The 24,216-nt window shown below is 43.0% G+C and overlaps 2 protein-coding genes across 3 annotated transcripts; both read right to left on the bottom strand.

Annotated features, from left to right (window-relative positions):
- Positions 1-621: 621 nt before the first annotated feature.
- Positions 622-17,399, bottom strand: LOC146394194 (casein kinase II subunit alpha'-like). 2 transcript variants are annotated; one of them, XM_084917649.1, is made up of 13 exons: positions 17,289-17,399; positions 8,969-9,345; positions 8,770-8,881; positions 6,175-6,276; positions 6,003-6,053; positions 5,779-5,838; positions 5,111-5,194; positions 4,436-4,546; positions 4,250-4,351; positions 3,650-3,750; positions 3,394-3,542; positions 2,254-2,341; positions 622-1,067 (listed from the first exon to the last, which is right to left on the bottom strand). In XM_084917649.1, the coding sequence occupies exons 2-12, from the start codon at positions 9,073-9,075 to the stop codon at positions 2,268-2,270; spliced, it is 1,053 nt and encodes a 350-aa protein (XP_084773775.1). In that variant the 5' UTR covers positions 9,076-9,345; positions 17,289-17,399; the 3' UTR covers positions 622-1,067; positions 2,254-2,267. The 2 variants fall into 2 exon arrangements, with proteins under 2 accessions (XP_084773775.1, XP_084773697.1); XM_084917571.1 differs by lacking the exon at positions 17,289-17,399 and adding an exon at positions 10,051-10,208.
- A 1,676-nt stretch (positions 17,400-19,075) lies between these two features.
- Positions 19,076-23,919, bottom strand: znf319a (zinc finger protein 319a). Its single transcript, XM_084917160.1, has 2 exons — positions 23,523-23,919; positions 19,076-22,536 (listed from the first exon to the last, which is right to left on the bottom strand). The coding sequence occupies exon 2, from the start codon at positions 22,366-22,368 to the stop codon at positions 20,608-20,610; it is 1,761 nt and encodes a 586-aa protein (XP_084773286.1). The 5' UTR covers positions 22,369-22,536; positions 23,523-23,919; the 3' UTR covers positions 19,076-20,607.
- Between the last annotated feature and the right edge of the window lie 297 nt (positions 23,920-24,216).

The following is a 24,216-nucleotide window of genomic DNA, read 5'->3' as shown; positions in this document are numbered from 1 at the left end:
TGGCCACTATAGTGGCTATATTAATTTATTAAAGTTCTCTCTTTCTCTTATATTTAATATAACCACACTATGGACGACAAGCGCTAGTCATTGTTGCGTTAGCGTGGCTCTGCTGTCCGCTCGTTTGTTTTCCATGTAAACCTTTCACAATAAAGCTCAAGATCCTGTTGACTTTTCAAAATAAACTGAATCAAGTGAAAGAGTATGCAGAGAGTTTACGGATGAGAAGAAAAAAAAAAAAAAAAGAGCCGTCAGGTGCTAAAAAATAAACCTTAGACTCAAAATTTGTAACGGCCACCATTTTCTTTCAACTTATGTCTAAAAATGTATCGTTTCATGCATCGGTTAAAACACTAGAGTCCAGCTACACGACACCCAGCTGGAAACACTTCACGCAAGGTGAGTTGCCCGAGATTCACAGAATTTACAGAAAATATTACATTTTGTGATTTATATCGTTGTCAGGAGGATAAATGTCTTATATCGGGATATTAGATTTTTGTCATATCGCACAGCCCTACTGGCTACACTAATCTTTAGAGACCAGGTCTGAGCGATGTGGACCATAGTGTTTGAAGATAAATTTCAGTTCAGAGACAATAAAAGTCCAAAAGACACACCTTTAAATAAAAATGGTTTATTCTCTTTTAATATAGCTTTTGTTCTATCCATAGCAGAAAAGAGCCTCCACGCCACTCAGTGCTTAAAACCTGCAACTGGATCTGAAGTCGTCGCTGCAATAACCGACAAAGGTCTTCACAGCAATAACACCAGCTTGATACCCATCCAACAAGTCACTTTGCTCATTTTAAAAACAAGTGGAGATGTTGGCAGGTAGGAAGAGGAGGAGGAAGAGGAGGGTGAAGGGGTCAGATCTGATTCCAGATCTGATTTATTTGTGACTCAGACCAAGCAGCGCAGATTCCCAGGGTTTTGTTGGGAGGAGTTTATTCCGTGCGTGTTTGTTTGTGCTGCAAAATTGACATCTTGCTCCAGTATGGCTGTTGATGTGGAGGCAGAGGTTTCTGCCACGAAAAGGTCACAAGTTGAGGTAATAAAGATTCTTCCTGAATGGACAGAAAAACAAATACTGAAAACTCATCCTGTAATCACAGAGGTGTGAGCAAGCAGAACACAAGCAAAAGGACACTATTTGATATTCATAACAGGCCGGCTTTGTCTAAGCAGGTTCTGTTGCAGCAAATATTTCATACTGAGCCTGTCTACAAATGCTGATGCACAGCTGCTGCTTTTTATTTTAAGGAACAATAACTTTGGCTCGTGAAGGATTTTATTTTGAGTCAGGTAGTTTAAAATCATCCTAAAATTTTCCAGTAATGTTCCGCAGTCTTTCCCGGGTCACCACAGGGTGTCTGCGTAAATAAAGAAGCTCCATTTAAGACCACCAGAGTTGTCTTAAATTTAAGACCACCAGAGTTGTCTTAAATTTGAGACCACCAGAGTTGTCTTAAATTTGAGACAACCAGAGTTGTCTTAAATGGAGTGCGTGAAGGTGCCGGGTGAAGAGGAAAGATAACAGTGATGGTCAACATGAGGAGGAAGAGGTGAACAAAATCATCAGATTTCAAAACAACAGTGTAGACAGGCTGTTGGCTGCAGTTTCAGTTTACAGTGTTTGAATCTTGGTCTCAGGCCTTATGCCAGCTCACAGAGTGAACAGGCTGAGGTGCACCTTCCTCCACTGCTTCCTTGCTACTCTTCACTGCGCTCGCTGATTAAAATGTCTCCAAAAATAAAAAACATTAGTTTTACATCACCCCAAAGTAGTTGTTTTGTCTTTATTGATTACTGTGCTCACTGTGGTAGGAAATAAACTAAAGGAACACAAGAACATACATCTGCACCCCTGGTGATGCAAGATGTTCTAACACTGCCCCCTGGTGACAACAAACTGCTTCCACATGCAGAAAACAGCCTGAAGCACAAATGCACGACCACGTTACGTGCTGCTAGATAAAAATTCAGGTCCCTTCTGAAGAAGCTCGACTTGTGCTGTTTTTGAATCGTTTTTGGTTGATATTTAACATTCACAGAAATAATATGTAAACAGACTCAGACTAAAGCATCAGCATTTGTAGGAAAGCCCGTAGCTTCTGCGTGCTGCAGTGGCTGTAATCACTTCAAAAGCCAACAGTGAGCCTTTCATTCACACACGCATTGGCATGACATGTGAAGTGGCACATCCAAGCTTTTGCATACCTCTACATCTCTATACATTGTTGTGTGTCTTACCTGTTCTCTGGGTATCATGTTGCATTGGAGCTGCTTATTGCCTTTGAGCCATCTGTGTTGGCATTTGCTTGTTCCTTCACCACAGGATCTGAGACATAAACACAAAATGTTTTCCGTGAGCTTTCTTGTCGTTTGTTTAGGCCGTCTTCAGGCAGGAGGACAGAGAGAGGGAGAGAAAGCAGACGCAGATGTGGCCAAACACAACTTGAATTCTGTAAACTCTGCTGATGAGTGCACGGGCTGTCACTTGTTATGGGTCACGTTAAATTTTTTAAAATGACGTCATGTTTAAAAACAGCACTTCCTCATCACAACCTGATTACCAGTGGCCAAAATACCTGGAACAACATCAATCTTTTATCCTTCCTATGGACACAGAAAGAGCAGAAGCTGAGAGACAGAAAGAGACGTGAGAGAAACCATAACTCTAAGTCACTGTAGCTTTCTGTGTTGATGGATTTTTCTAACCCAGTTATTATTCGCTTTTTTACTTTTGTCCTTGTTTTCAAATTGCACCATCTTTCTTAATGTTTTTATAATGAATTTAGATGATGCCACCCCTTATTTACCCCCCCCCCCCCCTTTTTATGTATAATTTATGACCCAGGTAAGAGTGCAGATGTGTAAGGATGAAAAAGGAAACCCTGGATGTGAAAAGCTGTACTAATAATCACGCAGTGCACATGCATCTGTAATCAGTCCACATAACAGACAGCTTTGATGTGGACTGAGACATTTTGCTTTTTATCTTTTAAAAAGCAAACTGAAAAGTGAATTTCTACATGATCAAAAAAAGAGTTCTCCTGATTTTAAACAATGATTCTGGAAGACGAGTAAAGTATTTTAATATAAATGTTGCTTTGTCAGCATCATAAGGAGTATCAGCTGATCGAGTGAAAATATCAGATCAGGTCCACAAGGCTGAAGACGAACGGCCTGCTGGTGCTTCAGGTTACTGTGTGTTTGGCCACTGTGGTCACACATTGCTGCTTTATATTTGGTGAATGGAGTTAACTGATAAAATGGAAGAAGAGCTCGTATAATCTTGAGAGTGAAATCAGATTTGTGACTCATTATTTCAGCAGGCAGCTGTTGTTGTTGTTGTTGTTGCAGACGTGCTGCAGCTCGCACGGTACTAACAGAAGTACGGGTGCTGCATGGCCTCGGCCGCCGTCAGCCTCTGCTGGTGGTCGTAGCGCAGCAGCTTGTCCAGCAGGTCCAGAGCCTCTGGACTCACCAGGTGCTGGTTCTCTGATTGGATGAACTGCTCCCAGCGTTTCCGTGTTTGCCTGGAAACAAGTGACTATTAACATCTAGTTAAGCTGCCTGGGTGTGAGCTGCTTTCAATACATTTGAATATGTTTCAGCAGTTTTACCGGAAGTCAGCGATACTCACTGCCCCAGCATGTCTTTGAAGCGAGTGTCCAGTTCTATGTGATATTTGTGCAGGTAGCCAAAGAGCTCATCGGTGCCAAGAACCTTAGCGATGCGGACCAGCTGGAAAACAAGATGCATACCACGTTAGTGCGCCCCCTAATGGCTCAAATATGTCAGTGCACTGTCACAGCAGAAGACACTGTTTATGAAAGCAGAAACCAAGACAACACAGTCAGTCAGTGGCTTTTTACATCACTGTTCATCAAGACCTGAACTCTGACCTTTTAAAAATAAAATGTTATCTGTTGGCCGTTTTATCCTAATTGAGTGAACTGTTGTTACAGTTAGTGTAGAAATGTCTGAGTTACAGCTTTCAGAGCATGAAGTGGAGGCTGACACAACAAGCTGTCGCTCCTTTTAAAGCAGTTCCTTCGACTCACTGCTGTCTGGATTTTTCTTAGAAAACACACGGCTTATATTCAGGTCACTACTATGTATTATTATTGGCTTACAATTTATTATAGTTCAAAAGCATAAGTATAACCCACCAAAGCATTTTTGTGTCTGACCTGCAGGATCACACATTTCTGAAAAAAACACTTCATGTTGTCTCTCTCACCTGGTCATAGTTGTCCTGGCCATGAAAAAACGGTTCCTTCAGGAAAATCATACTGGCCAACATGCAGCCGAGACTCCACATGTCCAAACTGTAATCATACATCTGAAAGAACAACACACAACTAAAAATGAGCTCAGAGAAAACTGAGACGGGCAGGTGACCGTGTTCTGCTGAGTGGAAGCATACCTGATAGTCCACTAGCAGCTCGGGGCCTTTGAAATAGCGCGAGGCCACCCTGACGTTATATTCCTGAGCGGGATGGTAAAATTCAGCCAAACCCCAATCTATAAGACGCAGCTGTCACACACAAACAGAAATGACAACATTACACACAGTGTCTTGTTGAACCATTCTGAAGGTTCACATTGTGGTTTGACAAAGTTACAGCTCAAGTATTAGCCGTTCTCCCACTAGTACCTACTCACTTCAGCTCGGCAGTGCTCGACATGGTTTTTAGGGTTTTCTATTAGGGGCCAGTATCTGGTACTTTTATAGTACCCACTTGGCCGGGGTTCCAAGCGATCAACAGACAGCATGTGTTTGACTGGTTGGTCAGTTATGTCACTTGACGGGGTATGGGAGTGTTTCCTTCACGAAAATCAAAACTGCCATTTTTTTAAGTACTCGGAAACGATGGAAAGCCTCACAAAAATGAACCCGTCACCCAAAAAAACCACAGACTGAGCAGCAGGTGTAACATCGCCTAGACTACAAATGATGTCGTGTGGCTAGCACTCGATTGTAATGGAAAATGAGTTGAGCCAAGTATGTCCTAATGGAAAAAGGGCTACAAGTGTTTGCAGACACACAACTCGCCAACATTCCAGCATACAAAACAACCCATAGAAGCGTCAGCAGCACCTTCCTCAGCTGGTGGTCAATCATCACATTGTGCGGCTTCACGTCCCTGTGCATGATCCCCATACTGTGACAGAAGTCCAGAGCCTTGAAGAACACACAGAACAGGCTTAGTGAGCTACTTATCGTGGTGGCGTTCCATCCAAATGTACCTCCAAAAGTCACTTTTCCCCTCCATGTCCGTCCCATTCAAATTCAAAGGTTGTGCGCATTCAACATTTTCATAGATAGCATTAATAAAAGCACTGAGGCCACTGCTTTGTCTGCTAATGCTCAGGACAGCTTATCTGAATGAATGTTTAACGACGTTCTATCATCAGTGAGTATTCCCGGAGCGGTCCATATGGACTTGTGTGTTAGCATGTGACAGTGCAGGCTGTTTAACACTTACAAAGTTTGCTTTCGTTTTTATTAAACTAAAGTGTTTAGCAGTCGTTTTATAACTTTACTTAAAACTTCCTGGATAAACTGTCCCAAGGATGCTTTCATATTTGACTCGTGCTGTGTCATTAGATATAATCCTGGCTCTGCTGCTGGCCCATTGTGGCGACAGATTCACACTCTGAATTAGGAAGTCCCTCAGTGACCGCAGCACATTTGAAGAGTGGTACTCTGCACTTCCACTTTGAAAAGTGAGGATCAGTTTACATGTGAAAACAAAGTAATATTACCTTTAGAAGCTCATACATGTAGTAACGGATATCGTAGTCTGTCAGCTTCTGGTAAAGCTCCTGTGGACCGCACGAGAGACATCAATGTATAAAAAGTGTTCTGACGTGAGCAGCTGGCCTCTACACATGTGGAGCATTAACTGGAGGGTTATGCATGTTATTAATAATGGACATCAACGTGTTTGCATGGATGGTAACCCTGCTGGTAGTCCAAACTTGAGTACCTTAAAATCTGTGTTATTGATGTACTCAAAGACTAGCGCTGGTGTTCTGGACTGCAAAGAGAGGACAACACATGGCTTCACTGAGGAGAACAGCAGGTATCACTGAGTTACAAGCATGACTGGATTACATGGCTCACACGCACGCATGCAGCTGCCGGTTTTCACAACTCACCACCGGGTCTTTGACCGTGTCCACCAGGCGGATGATGTTGGTTCCTCCTCGCAAGTTTTCAAGAATTTTGATTTCCCGTTTGATCTTCTTCTTCTTGACAGGCTGAGTAGAGATGGACACTCACAGTCAGCACAATGGAAATAAGTGGAAATGAAAATAGGGCGCTGCTGAGAGAATCCATCTTTGGGCATCCAAACACACACACACACACACACACACACACACACACACACACACACACACCAACAGTATTTCCAACATTATGCTGCTCATTTAAAATGTTTAAATGTTCTGTGGATGACAGAAATAGTTACAATAAAGCTGCTACAATAACCATAAAGTGATACCACATAAACACTGAACTTACCTTCATGTGCATCATGTGTTAATAAAAGCTTGTCACGGCACAAAAATATCTACTTATTAAATATTCCTGCTGATTTTTTCTAGATCATCAACAGCTTCTTTATGTTCTTTAGCTTCTTTATCTTTATATTCTACTTAAGGGTTTCTGTAGCATTAACTGCATAGTTATTTGGTAAAGTGTTGGGTATCTCATTCACTTGGCTGTTGATGCCACAGCCTTTTTTTTTGTTAACTCCTGTCATGTCTGGCAGCTTATGCAACCAGAGTTATGATCTGAATACACTGTTGAGCCAAACAACTTGTTTTTCCAAGATCAGCTCTATAAATTCTCTATAGGCTCCTCTGGTATACAGTTTGATAATGTATAAGACAGGACAGGTAGTAGAAGGGGGAAAAAATGGGGTGGGGTGTAATAAAACGACAGGGTACAAACAGAAATGCACAATGCATCGCAAGTTAATGCACCTTAAAATAAAAACAATAATACAGCACCTGGAACAAAATCTTGAAAATGCACAGGTAAATGGTAAATGGCCTGTATTTGTATAGCACTTTACTAGTCCCTAAGGACCCCAAAGCCCTTTACACAACCAGTCGTCCACACATTCACACACTGGTGATGGCAGCTACATTGTAGCCACAGCCACCCTGGGGCGCACTGACAGAGGCGAGGCTGCCGGACACTGGCGCCACCGGGCCCTCTGACCACCACCAGTAGGCAACGGGTGAAGTGTCTTAACGACCGAGACTGTCCAAGCCGGGGCTCGAACCGGCAACCTTCTGATTACAAGGCGAAATCCCAACTCTTGAGCCACAATCGCCCCGGTACATAAATCAATCTTTCTTTGGTGTGTGTGTGTGTGTGTGTGTGTGAATAAGAGCGTGAAAGTTTGTGAGTGTGTATGTGTCACAAAATACACTTGAAAAGAGGGTGAGAAGCAATACTACCCCCCAGCAGGGGTGGGAGTCCAGGACCAGAGGCGATGGGCAGCCAATCCCACTAGAGGCCTGCCACCCCGGTGCGAGCTGAGTTCAGGATCCCAAAGCAACAGCAACGTCCAGTGGGGAGTGGTAGGGGAGGTGAACCCCTTCCTCCATGACCAGGCTCAGCAAATCCACCCATATGACTGCTCTACCCACTGTGACACTGTATGAACAATGTGCCGTATGAGGGAGTGCTGGGATATGTAAGACCAGGAGGACTAGAGCACTAGCCCAGAAGGAGAGAAGCAGCAAACAAGTGGCTCAGTGTGCACCCCATTTCCCACGCCCCACCACAGGGGTGTGCAGATGAGCCCAAAGAGACCACTCAATTACAACAGACACACAGCAAAAGGTACACGGCACACTCATCTGGGTCTTGGACGAGCTGCACCCAGCAACGGTTGCTCCCCTCACCTGGACACCCTACCCCACCCAATGGGCTTGCAGTTACCCACGAGCCCCATGGTGCAGACCGGACATCCCAACGTGCGCTAACACACACTACACTGCAAGGCAGTCAACGGGGTGCAGACCAACCCTGTGCAAGAAGGTACCCAGCCGGACACCAGCCGGACACCAGGCAACCCCGGGCACCTGGGCAGCCACCCAGCCTGGGATCAGGACCCACCACCACAAGGACCCCAGGCCCCACACCCTAAGATTGCTAGGCAGCACCCACCCCAGTCCCCACCGCTACCAACTGAGGCAGAGACCCAGACACCCCAAAACAGCAACTGCAGCTCCCAGGGAGATGCCAGATCCCAGTAGTCCCAGAGACCGCCTTCATCCTGCTGCAAGTCATACAGGGAAACAGGACTACAACCGACCATCCCCACTAAGTAATGGAACTGATCAGTGGGAACCAGAGAGAAACACATTCAACCAACTGGTTTTCTGAGGGGGAGGCATTCTCTCCAGACTGATGGGATCCAGAAGTAAATTGATGCCACAGCCTGTTCATAAACCATTTGACCAATAGATGATGCCAGAGTACAATGTAAGGTTTGACAGGATTAAAGAAAGTAATCTGACAAAGAAAAGTCAGCAAGTGCCAAGAAAAGCTTTAACAGAAGACATTTTAAAAATGTTTGTGGATTTGATGAGGTTTTCAGAAATGGATAACTGCCAAAGCGAGAAGACTCATGTTACCACAATACAAATTAGAGATTGTAGGTATAAAAGGTAAAAAACAGACACACACACACACACACATAGCCCTAGCAAAAAAGTCAGTCTAGTGCTTACCTTGAGGATTTTCACCACCACTTTCTCGTTATTGGTCACATTTATGGCCTCAAACACTTCACTGTACTTCCCTCTGCCCAGTTTACGCACCAGCTGATAGTTGTCTTGATTACTGAGAAAAGCAAAAACACTTTGGCAGTGATTAAAAATTCATTAAAAAAATCATGCTCTCACAAAGCCAACATGTATATATATATACCTCCAGTTTGGCACATGAGCATCATAGTCCCAGTACTCTCTGTTCTTCTGTGTATTAACGTCGGTGTAAACCCGAGCTTTGCTGAGGGTCGGTGTGGGGCCAGGCATTGCTAGCTTTGAGGATCCGAGTCGAGGACCTTCACCTCCTTCTAAATACTTGCTGACTCGATACTGGAAGGCAGCGCACCGACTCTCCAGAATATGCGGCTCTAAGGTCCCCGAGCCGTGCTTACCATTGGCTTTGGCTGCTCGTGGCCTCTGATGAAAGCTGTCAGGCTGGTCTGACACAGTCGCCGTGCAGACTGACAGAGCTACAATGACTGACTGAGTGAAGCCCCTGAGCAAGGTGTTCAGTAGGATGGGATGAAGAGCCGCCAGCTGCAGGAAGACAGAAGAGGCGCATAACTATGGGTCAATGTCTTTCTTCAAAGTAAAGCTCAGACTCTTTGGAAATGTATGAACATTTCCATGTGGTGGCAGATAGCTGCATAACATTAAGGACACAATAACACAGGTCAACAGGTCAAAGTCATCAGAGATAAGTTTATGTGGGTTTTTCATGCCGATTTCAAATCTGTGTTTAGTTTTTTTTAAGCGCGTAGCTTCTGTGATGAAGCTAGTTACATATTGCATGATAGTTGGAATAATTAACCATAAGCGTATTGCCAGATTTAATGACAGTTCCCTGTGTTTTATGTTACAGACTGCATTAACTGTGATTGATTTCAGTTGTTACCATGCCTAGAAATTGTATCAATCATCCAGACAGTTTCTGTTACGTGCGGTTCATTCACGACGTCGCCCAATTACCACAGACTTTAAGAAGATGTACAAGTTGTACTTTATCCACTGGGTGACCAGGATAAATCTTGGGCTCCACATGTCATCTGCAACAGTTGTTCCAATGGACTGCGTGACTGCCTAAATCTGCGAAATTCCACTTGCAATCCCGATGGTGTGGCGGGAACAGTGAGATCATCTCAGCGATTCCTATCTTTGCCGCGTGAATACAACAGGATTCTCAAAAAATTGTATATCCCAGTCTGGAATCTGCAATAAGGCCTGTTCCTCATGATGACTTACTGCCTGTTCCTGTACCGGCACATGATGGATTAGCTTCTGTAGAAGGTGACGAGGAACACGGTCAAGCTGCATCTGGTTACAATCCAGAGTCATCAGATCCTGATTACATGGCCAATGATGATTCAGAGACTTTCACACAAGCAGAGCTGAACGATCTTGTTTGTGCTCTAAACCTGTCGAAAGACAAAGCAGAACTTCTTGCTTCGAGGTTTAAGCAGAAGGATTTTCTTGCCAAGGGTGTTACTGTAACTCACTACAGCAGTCGAAGTCATAACTTGACAGCGTTCTTCACTGCCGATGGCTCACTGTGCTATCGTCATGATGGACTCCTCAGCAGTTTGTCACGAGAGCATGTTCCAGCTGAATGGCGTCTGTTCATTGATTCTTCACAAAGAAGCTTGAAGGCAGTCCTACTCCATAACGGAAAAGCCAAACCAAGCGTGCCGATTGCCCATTGTGTTCATCTAAAGGAGTCCTATGACAACACGAAAATGCCGCTTGAATCAGTTGCGATTAAAACTCATCAGTGGAACATCTGTGGTGATCTGAAGGTGATTGGTATCTTGATGGGAATGCAAGGAAGGGATATTTATAGGTCTGCAGATCAAATGGTAAATGGACTGGTTCTTATAAAGCGCTTTTCTACTCTTCTTAGCACTCAAAGCGCTTTACACAACTTGTGCATTCACCCATTCGCACAAGCACATTTTTCTAGGTGCTTTCTAAGTAACATTCACACACACTCATACTCCGATGGATGCATCGGAGAGCAATTTGGGGTTAGTATCTTCCCCAAGGATATTTGGCATGAAGACTAGGGGAAGCCAGGAATCAAACCACCAACTAGGGCTGGGCGATATGGCCTAAAATTCATATCGCGATATAATTTGAAGCATGTGCGGTAACGATATATATCGCGATATATTCTTTTCTTCTGTATAACATATTTTCCACACTATAAGGCACACTTAAAATCCTTTAATTTTCTCAAAAATCGAGAGTGTGCCTTATGTATGAATTCTGGTTGTGCTTACTGACCTTGAACCGATTTGGGCGTGCAGAAATCTCTTAAAAAATGTTTTAGTACAACTTTGGTAAGTCGCACTGCTTGATGGATTGTCAGAGAATTACGGCTGCCGTAGTGAAAAGCTTCGCGGAGTAATCTGGGTCCAAAACTCCGTCCATTTCAGGTCCCAAATAACGAACACAGAGTTAAAAACGATCTAAATTCTTTAATCTTTAATAAAATCATCAGCGTTGCTGCTTTACCAGGTGTAACAATTAAGTTTAACATCCAGGCATCAATGAAAACAGAAGTTATTAAATTTAACGGAGTTAGAAGTCAGCAGGAAGTTAGCTCGCTAGTTTCCACCTAAACATGACATACCATGTTCTGACTGAGAGATTGTTGAAACTAATTAAAACGTACAGCTCTGCTATCACTTCCGACATAAATGAAGACAGAAAACTAAACAGCAGTGGCGTTTGCAGGGTTACTGAAGTTGGGCTAGCTGGTATATAAGCTGTGTCCCAAAACGTCAGCTGCATCCTCCGGAGGCCGCATTTGAAGGCCGATTACGTCACAGCCAGGCGACGAAGGCTGTCCCAATTCGTCGACTCCTTCAAATGCGGCAGACAAATGAGTCCTTCATTTCCCCGAATTTGAAGGATGGGTCGGGTGTATCCTTCGTGGCCCACCGTATCCCAGAATTCATAGCGCGGCCCAGCCAAATTTCAGCTGCCAACAATGGCGGCCGCTACTGACTTTTAAAATTAGTCTTATTAATCTTTCTGGGTCACAAAATAAACTTTTAACATATTTTCAGACGAGAAAGTAGCTGTGTAAATTTCAAATATCTGCTTGGTTATCAAGACATCGCATATTTGCAAAAGTGTGCCGACGTTTTCGGAGATGTCTGTTACCCACCCACTCGATAGCAAGCCGGAGGGTTCAATGGTCACTCCAGCCGGCGAGAGCAGCGGACTCCCGGCTTTATCGTTTTCAGACCCCCGCTCTTTCGCTACTCAGGTTAAACATGATATATAAGTCACTCGGATAACTTAAAAATGTAATTTTTTACCCTTTTTCGGTGTTTTATTTGTTCCGGAGTAAATCGGTATGGCTGAGATCAAAGTTATTAGATTAAATAAAACTTTATTAATCCATCGGGTGGGTTCCTCCGGGATTTTCACACAGCTGAATAAACGTCAAACAGAAAACTGATTAAACAGAAGTGTGAGACGGTCGAGAATTTACGCTAGTGTCCTGTTATATTTTAGATAGCAAGGAGCAGACGGCCGAGTTTATTAAACTCCACCGACACAGCGGTGACGCAAATCTGAAGGCTAGACCGTCCCATTTCACAGTCTCGCACTTCCGGCCTTCTCGGTCTTCGAAGGACCTGGCCCACGTAGACCGAGAAGGCCGGGTCCTCCGAAGGATGCAGCCGACGTTTTGGGACACAGCTATAATGTTGTGCTACGTGATTGCTAGCGACACAGCTATGTTAGCATAACATTAGCACAGTGAAGCTGGAGGATGAACGCCAACTTTTTTTCCACTCGATAAAAGTTAACGTGAAGGATTCTGGTGGTCAGGGACAAATGCAATCGCATAGCAGGATGCTATACACGGGCCAAACTTCAGTCAGGAGAACAACTGAGATTAATCATCCACTATAGAGATTGACAGACCACGTGACTTTCGTGCATTGCATGCCGGAAACTCGTGGCAAAACAAGCCAAGTACCGCATCAAATGCAAGAATTTGCAGCACCGCAAAACGTTCATTCTCTGGTTCCAATACCTTCTTGGTTTTTCTTTGCCCCCCAAAAAAGGAATGTACAAAACGAAGGAGAACAATGCTGGTCCGTACAAAGACAGACTTGATGAAAAGTCAAAGAAAATATACGAGGACAAAATCAAAGGAGTGAAAGGGTAAGACCCTTACGAGCACACAGAGTGGACAAAAGACGTTAGCGTGCTGCCCAACTTTCACCACGCTCATATTTATAATTATACGGTTCTTGGAGTGAGTGCATACACTCATGAAGTTTAGTAACTTCAGGTCACTGCAACAAGCCCAGGTACAGTTTACCGACGGATGGGTACAGGACCTTGAAATGCACCGTGTAGAACGAAAGACCACCGTACGAACAAAGGTAAGTTTACCAGTCTCACAAATCGTCTTCATAAATACACATTCGTTAACCGTTTATTAATAGGACCTTTGAGCTCAACGGTAATTAATTAGTAGTGGAAATAATTTCTGGTATGCGTTACAGAAATGTAGAAGTGACAATAATATTGTATGCTGTAATCGTACTGGGCAATTAGTGATACAAAACAACTGTTTTATCCTGTGAATAAAAATATATGTTTTTGTCAATGTACCATGGTAATAACAGAAGCGAAACGCAATATTGTGTCAGGACAATTCACTATTTATGCACAATAAACAAAGGAGCATAGCGCGACAATTTCTGTTCAGCGCCAGACTTGCTTGTAACCTATATCACCAATTATGTTATGAAAAATGACGTATTAACTACTACAAAACACTGACCTTTGTGGAAATGCTTGGAGCAGACTAACATGTGAGCTGGAGTGTTCTGGGACGTTATATTTGGTCTTTGAATGGCTGCAATCCAGGCCATCCGTCGCCTCTTTATTACTTCGGAAACATGACTTGAACAATTTCTCTTCAACGACGTAATCCGATAACAACCGATCTCTTCCCGTGGCTGACATGCGACCGGCTATTGCAGTTAATAATACAACAGCTTCTTGCCATTTTTTGTGTTTCTTTTTATCGCTGTGTAACTGATTTCAATTTAAAGCTTGCGTGCGCTAGTACCTCTTGCCACGAGTTCCCAGAATTCTTTGTGGTTTTGCCCCTGAATGACGTCACATTTTCAATCTCTATACAAGGTTAGTTATTAATATACTGCAACAACATGGGAATAGAGCAGCTGCGAGAGAATTCAACATTAATGAATCAATGTTACGGAAGTGGAGAAAGTGCAGTTTTTGGCTTTCCCCATATTTCAAAAGTGCTTCATCTCTTTGCTATGACTGTCGCCCGGCATAATTTGCAGATGATAATGGTTGTAGCCACTGCGATGCTTTCGACCAAAACAGGCGCAGCTTGATGACATCATCAACATGCGCTATCGCGATAGAGCGGTATAGTCAAAATCTCTATTGTTGGCCAAATTTATATCGTTCCTATCGTATATCGTTTATATCGCCCACCCCTACCACCAACCTTCCGATCAGTATATGACCTGCTCTACCACCTGAGCTACAGCCACCCCATCAGCTTCTATGGCTTTGGGGATCTCAGCTGGGCTCGGTGGGACCAGCTCCACCCAGGCGTAGTGCCAGAAAGTCGCTAGCCGGGGTTTGGAGTATGTAAGAGCGGCGCTGACTAATGCAGGAACTTTATTCACAACTTTCTTAACTGCCTGCGCCATGATGAGGACTTCCCAGGAAGTCACCAGAAGAAGAAAGCAAGTCTGTTTTGCAGGATGAAAGGTACAAACAAACTCTCTCAACAGTTGAGTTTGAAGCTTGGGTGGTGTTCAAGTGGCTCTGCAAAAGCTTTCTGGACATCCCCAAGTCTCCTGGATACAAGGAAGGAGTTCAGCATCTGCTCGATTCCTACCAGAAGCTGGGCTGTCGCATGTCATTGAAAATACACATCCTGCACTCACAATTTGAGTTCTTTCCAGAAAATGTTGGCATGGTGAGCGATGAACAGGGAGAGTGTTTTCATCAGGATATTCAGTTAATAGAGCGTCACTACCAAGGTTTCAGGAATTGTAGCATGATGGCCGACTACTGCTGGATGCTGTACCACAACAATCCAGACACAGTATACACAAGAAAAATCACATGCTAAGTGTTTTTGAAGAAACTGTGGTAGCTGAGCAGTTTTTATGCTTCTTCATTTCACTTTGTAAATATACTTGAATTCATCTTGCTATTCACCAAAGTTCCTATTTCATTCACATATTATTTGATCTTTGCATTTACCAATTTTAGATGTCTTATGTGCACCCCCTCCCTTCTTTTTTTATAAAGTTTGATATAAAAGTAAACGAGTGGTTTCTTTTTTAAATTTTGGCAGTTTCAGTCATCCACAGAGGAAGAAAATCACCTGGACTAGATTAAAGCAGAGACTACAGCTCCATGATTATGGCCAAAATATAAACATAAGAATTTTAACATATAAATGCTTCCACATCCATGTCACGCTACATTCCAACTAATATACAAATCGTTACTTCAAAATAAAATTCATCCTCCATCACGTGAATATCTTAAAAAAATATATGTATATGTGACAAAAAAAAAAAAGCTTATCACAAAGGCTTCCAATTTTATATTCTGCTGCATTCGTGATAATTTCTTTACAGACATATAAGGTGTTTATTCATTAAAATATTAAAAATATTATATTAAAACTTGCAGAAAAGTACTCAACAGCTTTGAGTTCCCTCTAGTTCCGAGTTCTCGAGTTCCCCATGTTTTGCGCAGTAACAAAACCTGCACAAGACTTTCACATATCTTTAGGCAATAAATCTTTGTTACCTGGTGTTTATTGGACACGTCTTTGGCCAAATAAAATCCGAAAGCACTGTTGACTTCACTATATCTTTGGCATTAATTTAAGAACCACATGATTATCTTTTGCTTTGCATTATATTGGTGAAGTATGCATTTTCAATATCGGTTAATCAAGTTAATTTAATGCTGGGAGGCCAAAATTGTGATTGAAATTAAAGCTGATTAACAGTGGAACCCTATTAAAGACTTATCAACGTGCTATTGAAAGTGATTTTCAGAAAAAGTCTGTACAATTCAGGTTCAATCAGGTCAAATAATTGTGTGCAGTTGCCTTTTCTCACATGTAACACATGACAGGACAGCGCAATGCAGGTGCACTGTAAAGAACTGGAAATGCCACATTTGCTTTAGGGGAAAGTGCTGCCTGAGTAAAACACGCAGGAGGAAGGACTTCACCAGACTGTGACCTGCTCTAATTTCACATGCAAGTACATTGTGTGATACATACAAATGTTCAGTGCTGCAGTGTGTGTGTGTGAGAAAAGATATTCCCGTCAGCACCTCTCAGGAGTAAGAGCAGTTTATAGTCAGTTTCTGACTACTGGTCATTTTGTGCCCTTTTGTATTATCACTGTGTATCCATTTGTGGTTTTGGGGGTCATTTTTACATCTTACTTTAGTTTTTTTTATTTTATTTATTTATTTAAATCTGTAGTAGTTTTGGTTGATTTCTTTGTGGTTGTTAACATTTTGCTTCTCTTCACTAAGAACAGCAACAAGAACTGGTCTTAAGAACTTCCAGAATGAGAAACATGCCTCCCAGCCTGTCAGTCCCAGCATGCATTTCTGACAGTTGTGCATTGCTAAACAATGATGTCAAGCTCATAGCAATGGAACCTTTTTCTCCTTGTTATGTTTCTCCCCTGCATTCAGAGTCACAGATAATAACATAATTGTACTGATGTGAATCTGTGCAGACCTTTGTTGTCTCTGTTCATTTTTGAGTATCTGTTGTCGTGTAATCTTTTTGGGGGCTGTTTCTTTCCTTTTCACGTTTGTGTAGCTGCTCTCTCTGCAGTGAGCAAAGGTTTCGCTTGAGTATTGGGAGAAACACAATTTAAGATGGGGAAATGAGGGTCCTGCCTCAGAAATGATTGAACATCAGACGATTTCAGGAGATTTTTGTAGATACTGATATTTTACTTACTGGGGGTACAGGTCTCCCGCGTTCCCCCTTTAAATCTACAGCTATTTGCGATTTTGCAGGTGCAGTGCTGGGGACCCTCGCATCCCTTGGGCTCATGCCCAAAAGGCCTGTTTTGAACCAGCGCCATAAACACCTTCCTCTTAAAGACAAACCCTGTGGATTTTTCACCAACCACATTTACACTGTATAACAAAAACTGTAGCATCCAGTCCAGCTGGTCACCACTAAACTACCGTAGCATATCTTAAACATACGCCTAACGCGAACTAGCAGCGTTTACCTAGCTAGCTTCCTTAGCATAAAATCTTAAAACGTCAACAATAATGGAGCAAGACAAAGACGACGGATGATGATTGTTCTGTCTTTATGCATAAGGGACACATACACGCCACAGGCTGTGTGTCAGTGTGACATTTCTGTGACGAGAAATCAATAACGGGGCTAAAGTTAGCCTGCTAACCTCGTCGTAGAAATATCCGAGCTCGGAGGAAGTCCGCCCAACATCAGAGTTAGCTCGCTGGCTCCCGTTATACGTCGCTCTTCGTGGAGCGAAGCCGCTGCTGCACGTCTGAAGTTATTGAAATGGGTGTGATAGTCACACTGTCAATGATGTGATAGTTATTTCACTGGAGGGGTGGTGGTGATGATGGGGGTACATCTAGCAGCGGTTCGTTAGCAGAAATAGGATGATCTTCCCTTAGACAGTCAACGTCACCCGGAAGTAAAGCAAGCCTTAAACGACATAATTTAGATGTGAAAAATAAGACCTCGTTTAAACAAGTAATTATTACTAAATATTTTCCCACGTATTATTTTCCGTTAGTAACTTTTGAAAGCTGCTTAACATTAACCTGCATTTATTTGTTTGTTTTTAGTAGCAGGATAGGCAAGTACTGCAGCACAAATCTGCTGCAATTTTACTTTCTTCTTGCAATCAACATCAACTATTTTGTCAGTCTTTACTAAACGTTATTTTACAAATACATATTAATATAATATAATATATGCATCTAAAATAAAGCAGCGGATGGTGTGACAGCAGAGTATCTGCTTTTTCGTCCTCTTCTTCTCCTGCCTGGCATCTCCATGTTCAACATGCTTTGTCCAATAAAGTCACTATCCCTCATCTCCAAACCATCGCAGCTTCGCCTCAGTGTCTCCAAACTGCTCAACCCCCATATCTCCCTAACATCTCTCTCCATAACTCCCAACTACAATCTTCAGCAATGCTGCTGAATTGCTTTTTGTCAGAGCCACTGTCCCCAAACTACACATCAAGTTCAAACCACCATCTTGTAAATTTATCCAAACTACAAGTGAAATGATTTTCAGTTACCAGATTACTAGTACAAGTTGATCTAATCAAATTTATAATAATAATAATAATAAATAACTAGTAGGGATTTACTGTTGATTGTACTGCAGAATTTTCCTAATTACATTAAAAACAGCTACAATTACAATTCCTACACTACCTAAAAAGAATGCGCTGCTCAACTAAGTTTAGTAAATATTAGCTATTTTATGTAAACCCTCATGTCCCAATTTGTTCAGTGGTTAAAAAAAAATTAACGGAGTTCTCCGTGTATTTGTTTATACCCAGTTATTCTTTCCCTACTGACAGACAACCTGGCGTTTGGCTTGTGTACTCCAAACATATTCAACTTCAGGACATTTATGTTAGTACACGAGTAAGAACAAGACTGCCAAGACACATAAACAGCAAATAAACAATAAAAAACAAAATGACAGAATATCATGTCAATTTTATTTTTTCATATTTAATCTGAGGAATGTAATGGGATATATCTCTTTTCAGTGAGCTACTGTAAAGGCTTTCCTGTCTTAATAGCAGGTCAATTATAAAGTAGTAACAGTTGCACCTTTTTCCCTAAAAACTCACCTCGATGTCCACGTACACCCATCGACGCAAACTTGACAGTACAAAGCAAATTCAGTTTACATTGGAGCTGGAATATTATGATTCAGTTTTGTGGTAAATGGACTGGTTCTTATAGCGCTTTTCTACTCTGAGCACTCAAAACACTCAACCTCCTTTCAAACACCAAACGCTGCCGTATTTATTCAAATAAATCTGATTATAAGTAGAATGTACGTTAACCTGCCTTATGTATGGTTGGCTTGAAAGGTCACACCATCCCTGATGTCTATCCTCTTTAACCTTCATCATCATCATCCATTCATTCTCCTGATAATACAGCTGATGAAAACACTGTACACTTTAACTGTCATAAGGGTGGTTTATTTTAATTGTCTGTATACAGTATGAACAGGAGCCTATATTTGATATCCATATGTGTAAATCAGTGCTCCATTACAATTGCTAACCCCATACTGCAGCGTGAAGCAGACTCACCAGGATCTTTTAACCATGGCACACAATCCATCCATCTCACTTTCCCATTGCTAATCCCAGTTTGTGATCTTTTAAACCCCCAAATCCTTCTTTTAAATATACTGCAAAGATTGTACAGAATATAGAAATCCACACAGTAAACTAAAGGTACACACACTGTTTTTTTAAACTTTATCCCTGGTACAAACCAACACATAAGTGGCAACTTCGAGGCTAGTCATATTAATCTGCTGAACATCTGATCTGGACCAAGGGGAGGCTACAATCCCATGAAAACATTACAAGGCCAATTCTTGAAAAATAATAATAATAATAATAATAATAATAACAATAAAAATAATAATACTTTTGTTAGATCTATCATACAGTAACTAATGCAGCTAATTTGTGGCAAGTGAGCAACATAATGCTTTGAAGTCCTGTTGGGTTAAACATCCTTCTGGAAATGGAACTAAGGTGCTTGCAAAATACAGCAAGCTCATTCATAGTAAATAGAAAAGCAGGTAACGTAAGCACTATACAGTTCTCAATGTTTACATAGCGTATACACACAATCTATAATATAACAGAGTAGACTATGCAATTAATCAGTAGTCATAAATATTACATTGTGCATGTTCTATTGCACATGTCAAGTGTTCGTATGACATAATAGGTATAGGTTAGTTACCTACATGTCATCTGTTTTAATACAAAGATGCAACAACACACATTTCATAGGACACTGGCTATACATTTTCACAATCCACTTGTATTTTTTTCCTTCTTCTTGGATGTTTTTCTAAATAAATCAAACCTATAATACAACAGTGATATTAAAGTGTGATAAATATTCATGCACAAACAGATGATACTACCTAAGACCTAGCATGTGAAAAGATACTGCAGCTCAAGCCAACTGCTGGAAGGGAGGACTTTTCTTTGCGCTATACTGGACATAAAATTAAACACCACAAAATGATTGATTGATTTTAAAAAAATAAACGAAAAGAAAACAGAAAAAACAAACAACAGAAAATGAAGGCACAAGGATTGCAGAGGAGCCTACACATGTACTGGAAACAACTATCGGGACGTTCCTGCCATCTTTCTTAACAGAATCAAACGGGTACAAAACAGACGACCACATGCAACCACAGGATAAGGTTCCACACAGTATTAAACAAAATCAAGATCTTTCCACGTTTGACATTACACATCTTTCTCTTGCATTAAAAAAAAGAAAAGGAAAGGAGAAGAGGGAGCCTAACCCCCTCTGGCGATTTACCTTTTACTCAGAGGATGAATCAAGTCTTAACATTACTGATGCTAAAACTCATAGTTAATGGGGGCATGTTCTAAAATACAAATGAGCAAGTGGAGGCTGGCACATTTCCTGCCCAGGGCTTGGCAGCAGCTCAGCTCACGGGATGCAGGGAGCTTCAGGAAAACTCTCGCCCTCTGCGGTGTGCTGGACCGTGTGCTCCTGCAGGGCTGTGAGGTCAACAAAACGCTCGCCACACCACACGCACTTAAACTGCGTCTCACGCGAGTGCACACTCTGGTGCTTGGCCAGGTGCTCACGCTGCTTGAAGCTCTTGTCGCAGCTTGCGCATTTGAAGGGCTTCTCCCCCGTGTGAACACGGCGATGGCGTTGCAACTCGGACGAGTACCTGAAGCGCTTTTCACAGTCGGGGCATTTGAGCGGCTTCTCCCGAGTCGGGTCACAGCGGTGCTGGACAAACTCGGAGGATGACACGAAACGCTTGTCGCATAGCGAGCACTTTAGCGGCTTCTCTGTGCAGTGAGAGTTCTGGTGGCGCTGCAGCGTTGAATTCTTTTTGTAACCTTTGCCGCACACATCACACTTGTAGGGTTTCTCCACTTCGCCGCCGCATTTGTGCCGCAAAAGTTCTCCCGACTGACTGAACGACTTCTGGCAGGAGGCGCACTTAAAGAGGCTTTCCATGCCATGAACCTGCTGGTGGTACAGCAGGTGGGATGGCTGGAGAAAGCCCTTATCGCAGAGGTTGCACTTGAAAGGGCGGTCAGCTGGGTTCTTGTGAGTGCGACGGTGGCGAACGAGGGCATACTGCTGTTTGAAGCTCATCTGGCACTCCTCGCACTGGAAAGGTCGCTCCTCAGAGTGGGTGCGCTCGTGTTGTCGCAGGTCAGACGGCCGCTTAAAGCTCTTTCCACATGACCCACAGCGGAAAGGCCTCTCGCCTTCTGGCTGGCATTGATGGTGCAGAAGCTCAGATGACTCCTTAAAGTGCATCTCGCACAAATTGCACTTGAAAAGGTGCTCGCCTGAATGAGCGTACATGTGCCGCACAAGATGGGAGCGGTGTTTAAAGCTCTTCTCGCATACAGCACATTTATATGGTCTCTCTGAGCTGTGCGTACGCTGGTGGTGTGCCAGGTGTGAAGACTGACTGAAGCTTTTATCGCACGTGTCACATTTGTATGGCTTTTCGCCAGTGTGTATCCTTTCGTGACGTGTCAACTCTGACAAATGGCGAAAGGACTTGTGGCACACGGAGCACTTATATGGCCTGTCTGGTGCAGAAGCCTCAAATGCAGGAGGAGACGAGGCACTGATTGCTGCGCCTCCACCGGATGTCTCCCCGGTGGAGGGCTGCTGAGGGTTGGCAGCTGACGAGGTGGGGGTTGCGTTCCCAGAACCCGGCCGGTAGGTTTTCTCACAGATGGAACATTTCATTGGATTGTTTCCGTTGCCATGTGAGTTGTGATGCTGAGCCAAGGAGGTGAGTAATGAGAAACCCATCTTACATACACCACACACAAAAGGCTTCTGTTCCACCTGCACACACTGATGCTCTAAAAGGTCTGTCGCCTGACTGAAGATCTTCATGCACTGCGTGCACTGGAAGGATCTGTCTTGAGTTACCATACACTGGTGCTCATGGGGGTTGGCCAGGTGAGATATGTCGTGGCCACAGGCTCCGCACTTGTGCCCTCTCTCGCCCCCTACCTGCAGCGAAGGCTGCTGAGCTTGAACAGCATGCTGCTGGCCATGCTGGGGCTGCTGCAGGGAGGTGTCTGGCTGCAGGACGACTCCATACACAGCGCAACCCAGAGGGTTGTCAGTCCCTTGGGGAAGCGTGTGCACAACAGAGGGTGGAGCCACTGCATGCTGTTGCTGTTGCCACGCCTCCGTCATCTTCCACTTCGCATGCAAGGGCTCAGCACTCGGGAGATGACAGGGGAATTTCAGTCCCAAACTGAGAGAATGGTGGATGTGGTTTTCAAAAATGGAAATGAGCTCACTGACAAGAGCTCAGTGCAGTATCTCTGTTTACACGTGTCCTCTGAGACTAGGAGAGAAAACCTGTTTGGATAGAAGAACATAGATTTAAGTATGATTGGCCAGCGAACACACAAAAGGGAGTGTAAAATATTAAAGCATGCAGTTACCACAGTATGTAACACTCAATATCAACAACAATTTACAAAACTTACTATTGGCTACAAGAAAGTAATACAAGCCTGCCTGAAATTCAGGTTTAGACTGTGGTGAGGAAAAACTGAAAAATACCCCAAATTTGAGGCCTAAAACTTGTCCCATACTTATACTAGAGACAGAAGTCAAAGTACTTCGTACATTTAGTTAGCTAATGCAGATGTAGAGTGCATGTATGTACTTCCCCAGAAAACCCTAAAACCCTCAGCTAAGCTAGCTTTGAGCATTACCATAACCACAATTATTTGGCTCGGTCTAATTCCTGAAACGTAACTCGGGAAATTAACAGACGAGTTTTTCCAATTACAAGTATGTTTTAAATGCAAGTGGTTTACGATTCAAGGTTTTGTCTACTTGGCCCTGAAAATAAACGCTTTCTTACAACGTATTTCATTATTTTTTTTCCCCCTCGGTTCCAGGGAGTAGCTTGCTACCCGACGTTAGCTTGTCAATTGCGAAAGCTAACAGCTAACCACTAGTAACAGCTAACGACACTAAACAACTGGACTTCCTTAGCAAATAATACCGGTTTTCTTTCACTAGAAAACCACTCTAACTTCCCATATTTCTTGGTCATAAACTGCATATCGTGTCGTAAGTCAAACATTGCAAAAGCGACTCAAGTACCACGGGCTTTAAGCTATATTTTTTGGCTTCAAAATGCCGCTTCATGACAGGCCACAATAGCGTTTATACTGGTCTAACATTTGATATGAACCTTCACTGTATGCAGGACCCATATCAAACTAGGCCTCCCCGAAGCTGCGGGAGGAAATCCGCCTCCTGCAGCGGAGTCTCGCACGTTTGCAAAAAAAAAATCGCATTCAGAAAAAAATGAATTCACGATAACTTACTTGAGCTGCTTAGCATTGCTTTTCACGGCCGTCTTCGGCCTCTGGTCGAAAACCGTCGGTGTTTTCTGGACTCGGAGGACCAGCGGTGGTAGGGATGCGGTTGAAGCCGGACGCCATCCTCTAGCAGACGGACGGACACCGGAAACCGCCACGCAGCGAGCTGTCGTCGCTGTTACTGCGATACTATGTTAGAGAAGCACCGAGGAACCAAAACGAGCTCCGGTGGAGATAAAATAACTCTCGCTGATTGTTGGAAGAGTTTACAATCCACCACAAAAGCTAAAAGGTGTTGTTAACGTATCAGAAAGTCTACTTCCCCGTTTTGACAGTAGGGGGAGTGTTTCAACTGTGTACGCTGTCTCACCAGCTCCGTCGTGTACACTATGAACCCCCACAGTCTCAACTGATACCATCGTTTTCAACCGACAGACAAAACCGCACAAGTTAGGTGAAATTCTCAGCAGCGATACTTTTGTCTAATATAAAGCTCATTTCACTTAATGTCTTCCCCAAAAAAGCACCGTTGCCTAAAATCAATATTAAAGGCAACAATTTTAATAACAATGTATTCATATTTTTCAACATTGTTGATATTGTTCACTCACCAACAGGAAGAACATGTTTCTGTGTGTCACAGGAAGCGAGAGGCAGCCTTCCTTTTTTTTACATTCTACATTTGCTCAAGTGTTTTTAA

Source organism: Perissodus microlepis, chromosome 1 (genome assembly GCF_051167445.1).
Source record: "Perissodus microlepis isolate ML-2025 ecotype Zambia chromosome 1, ASM5116744v1, whole genome shotgun sequence".
NCBI classification, from domain to species: Eukaryota; Metazoa; Chordata; class Actinopteri; order Cichliformes; family Cichlidae; genus Perissodus; species Perissodus microlepis.
This window is presented reverse-complemented; position numbering and strand designations above follow the sequence as displayed.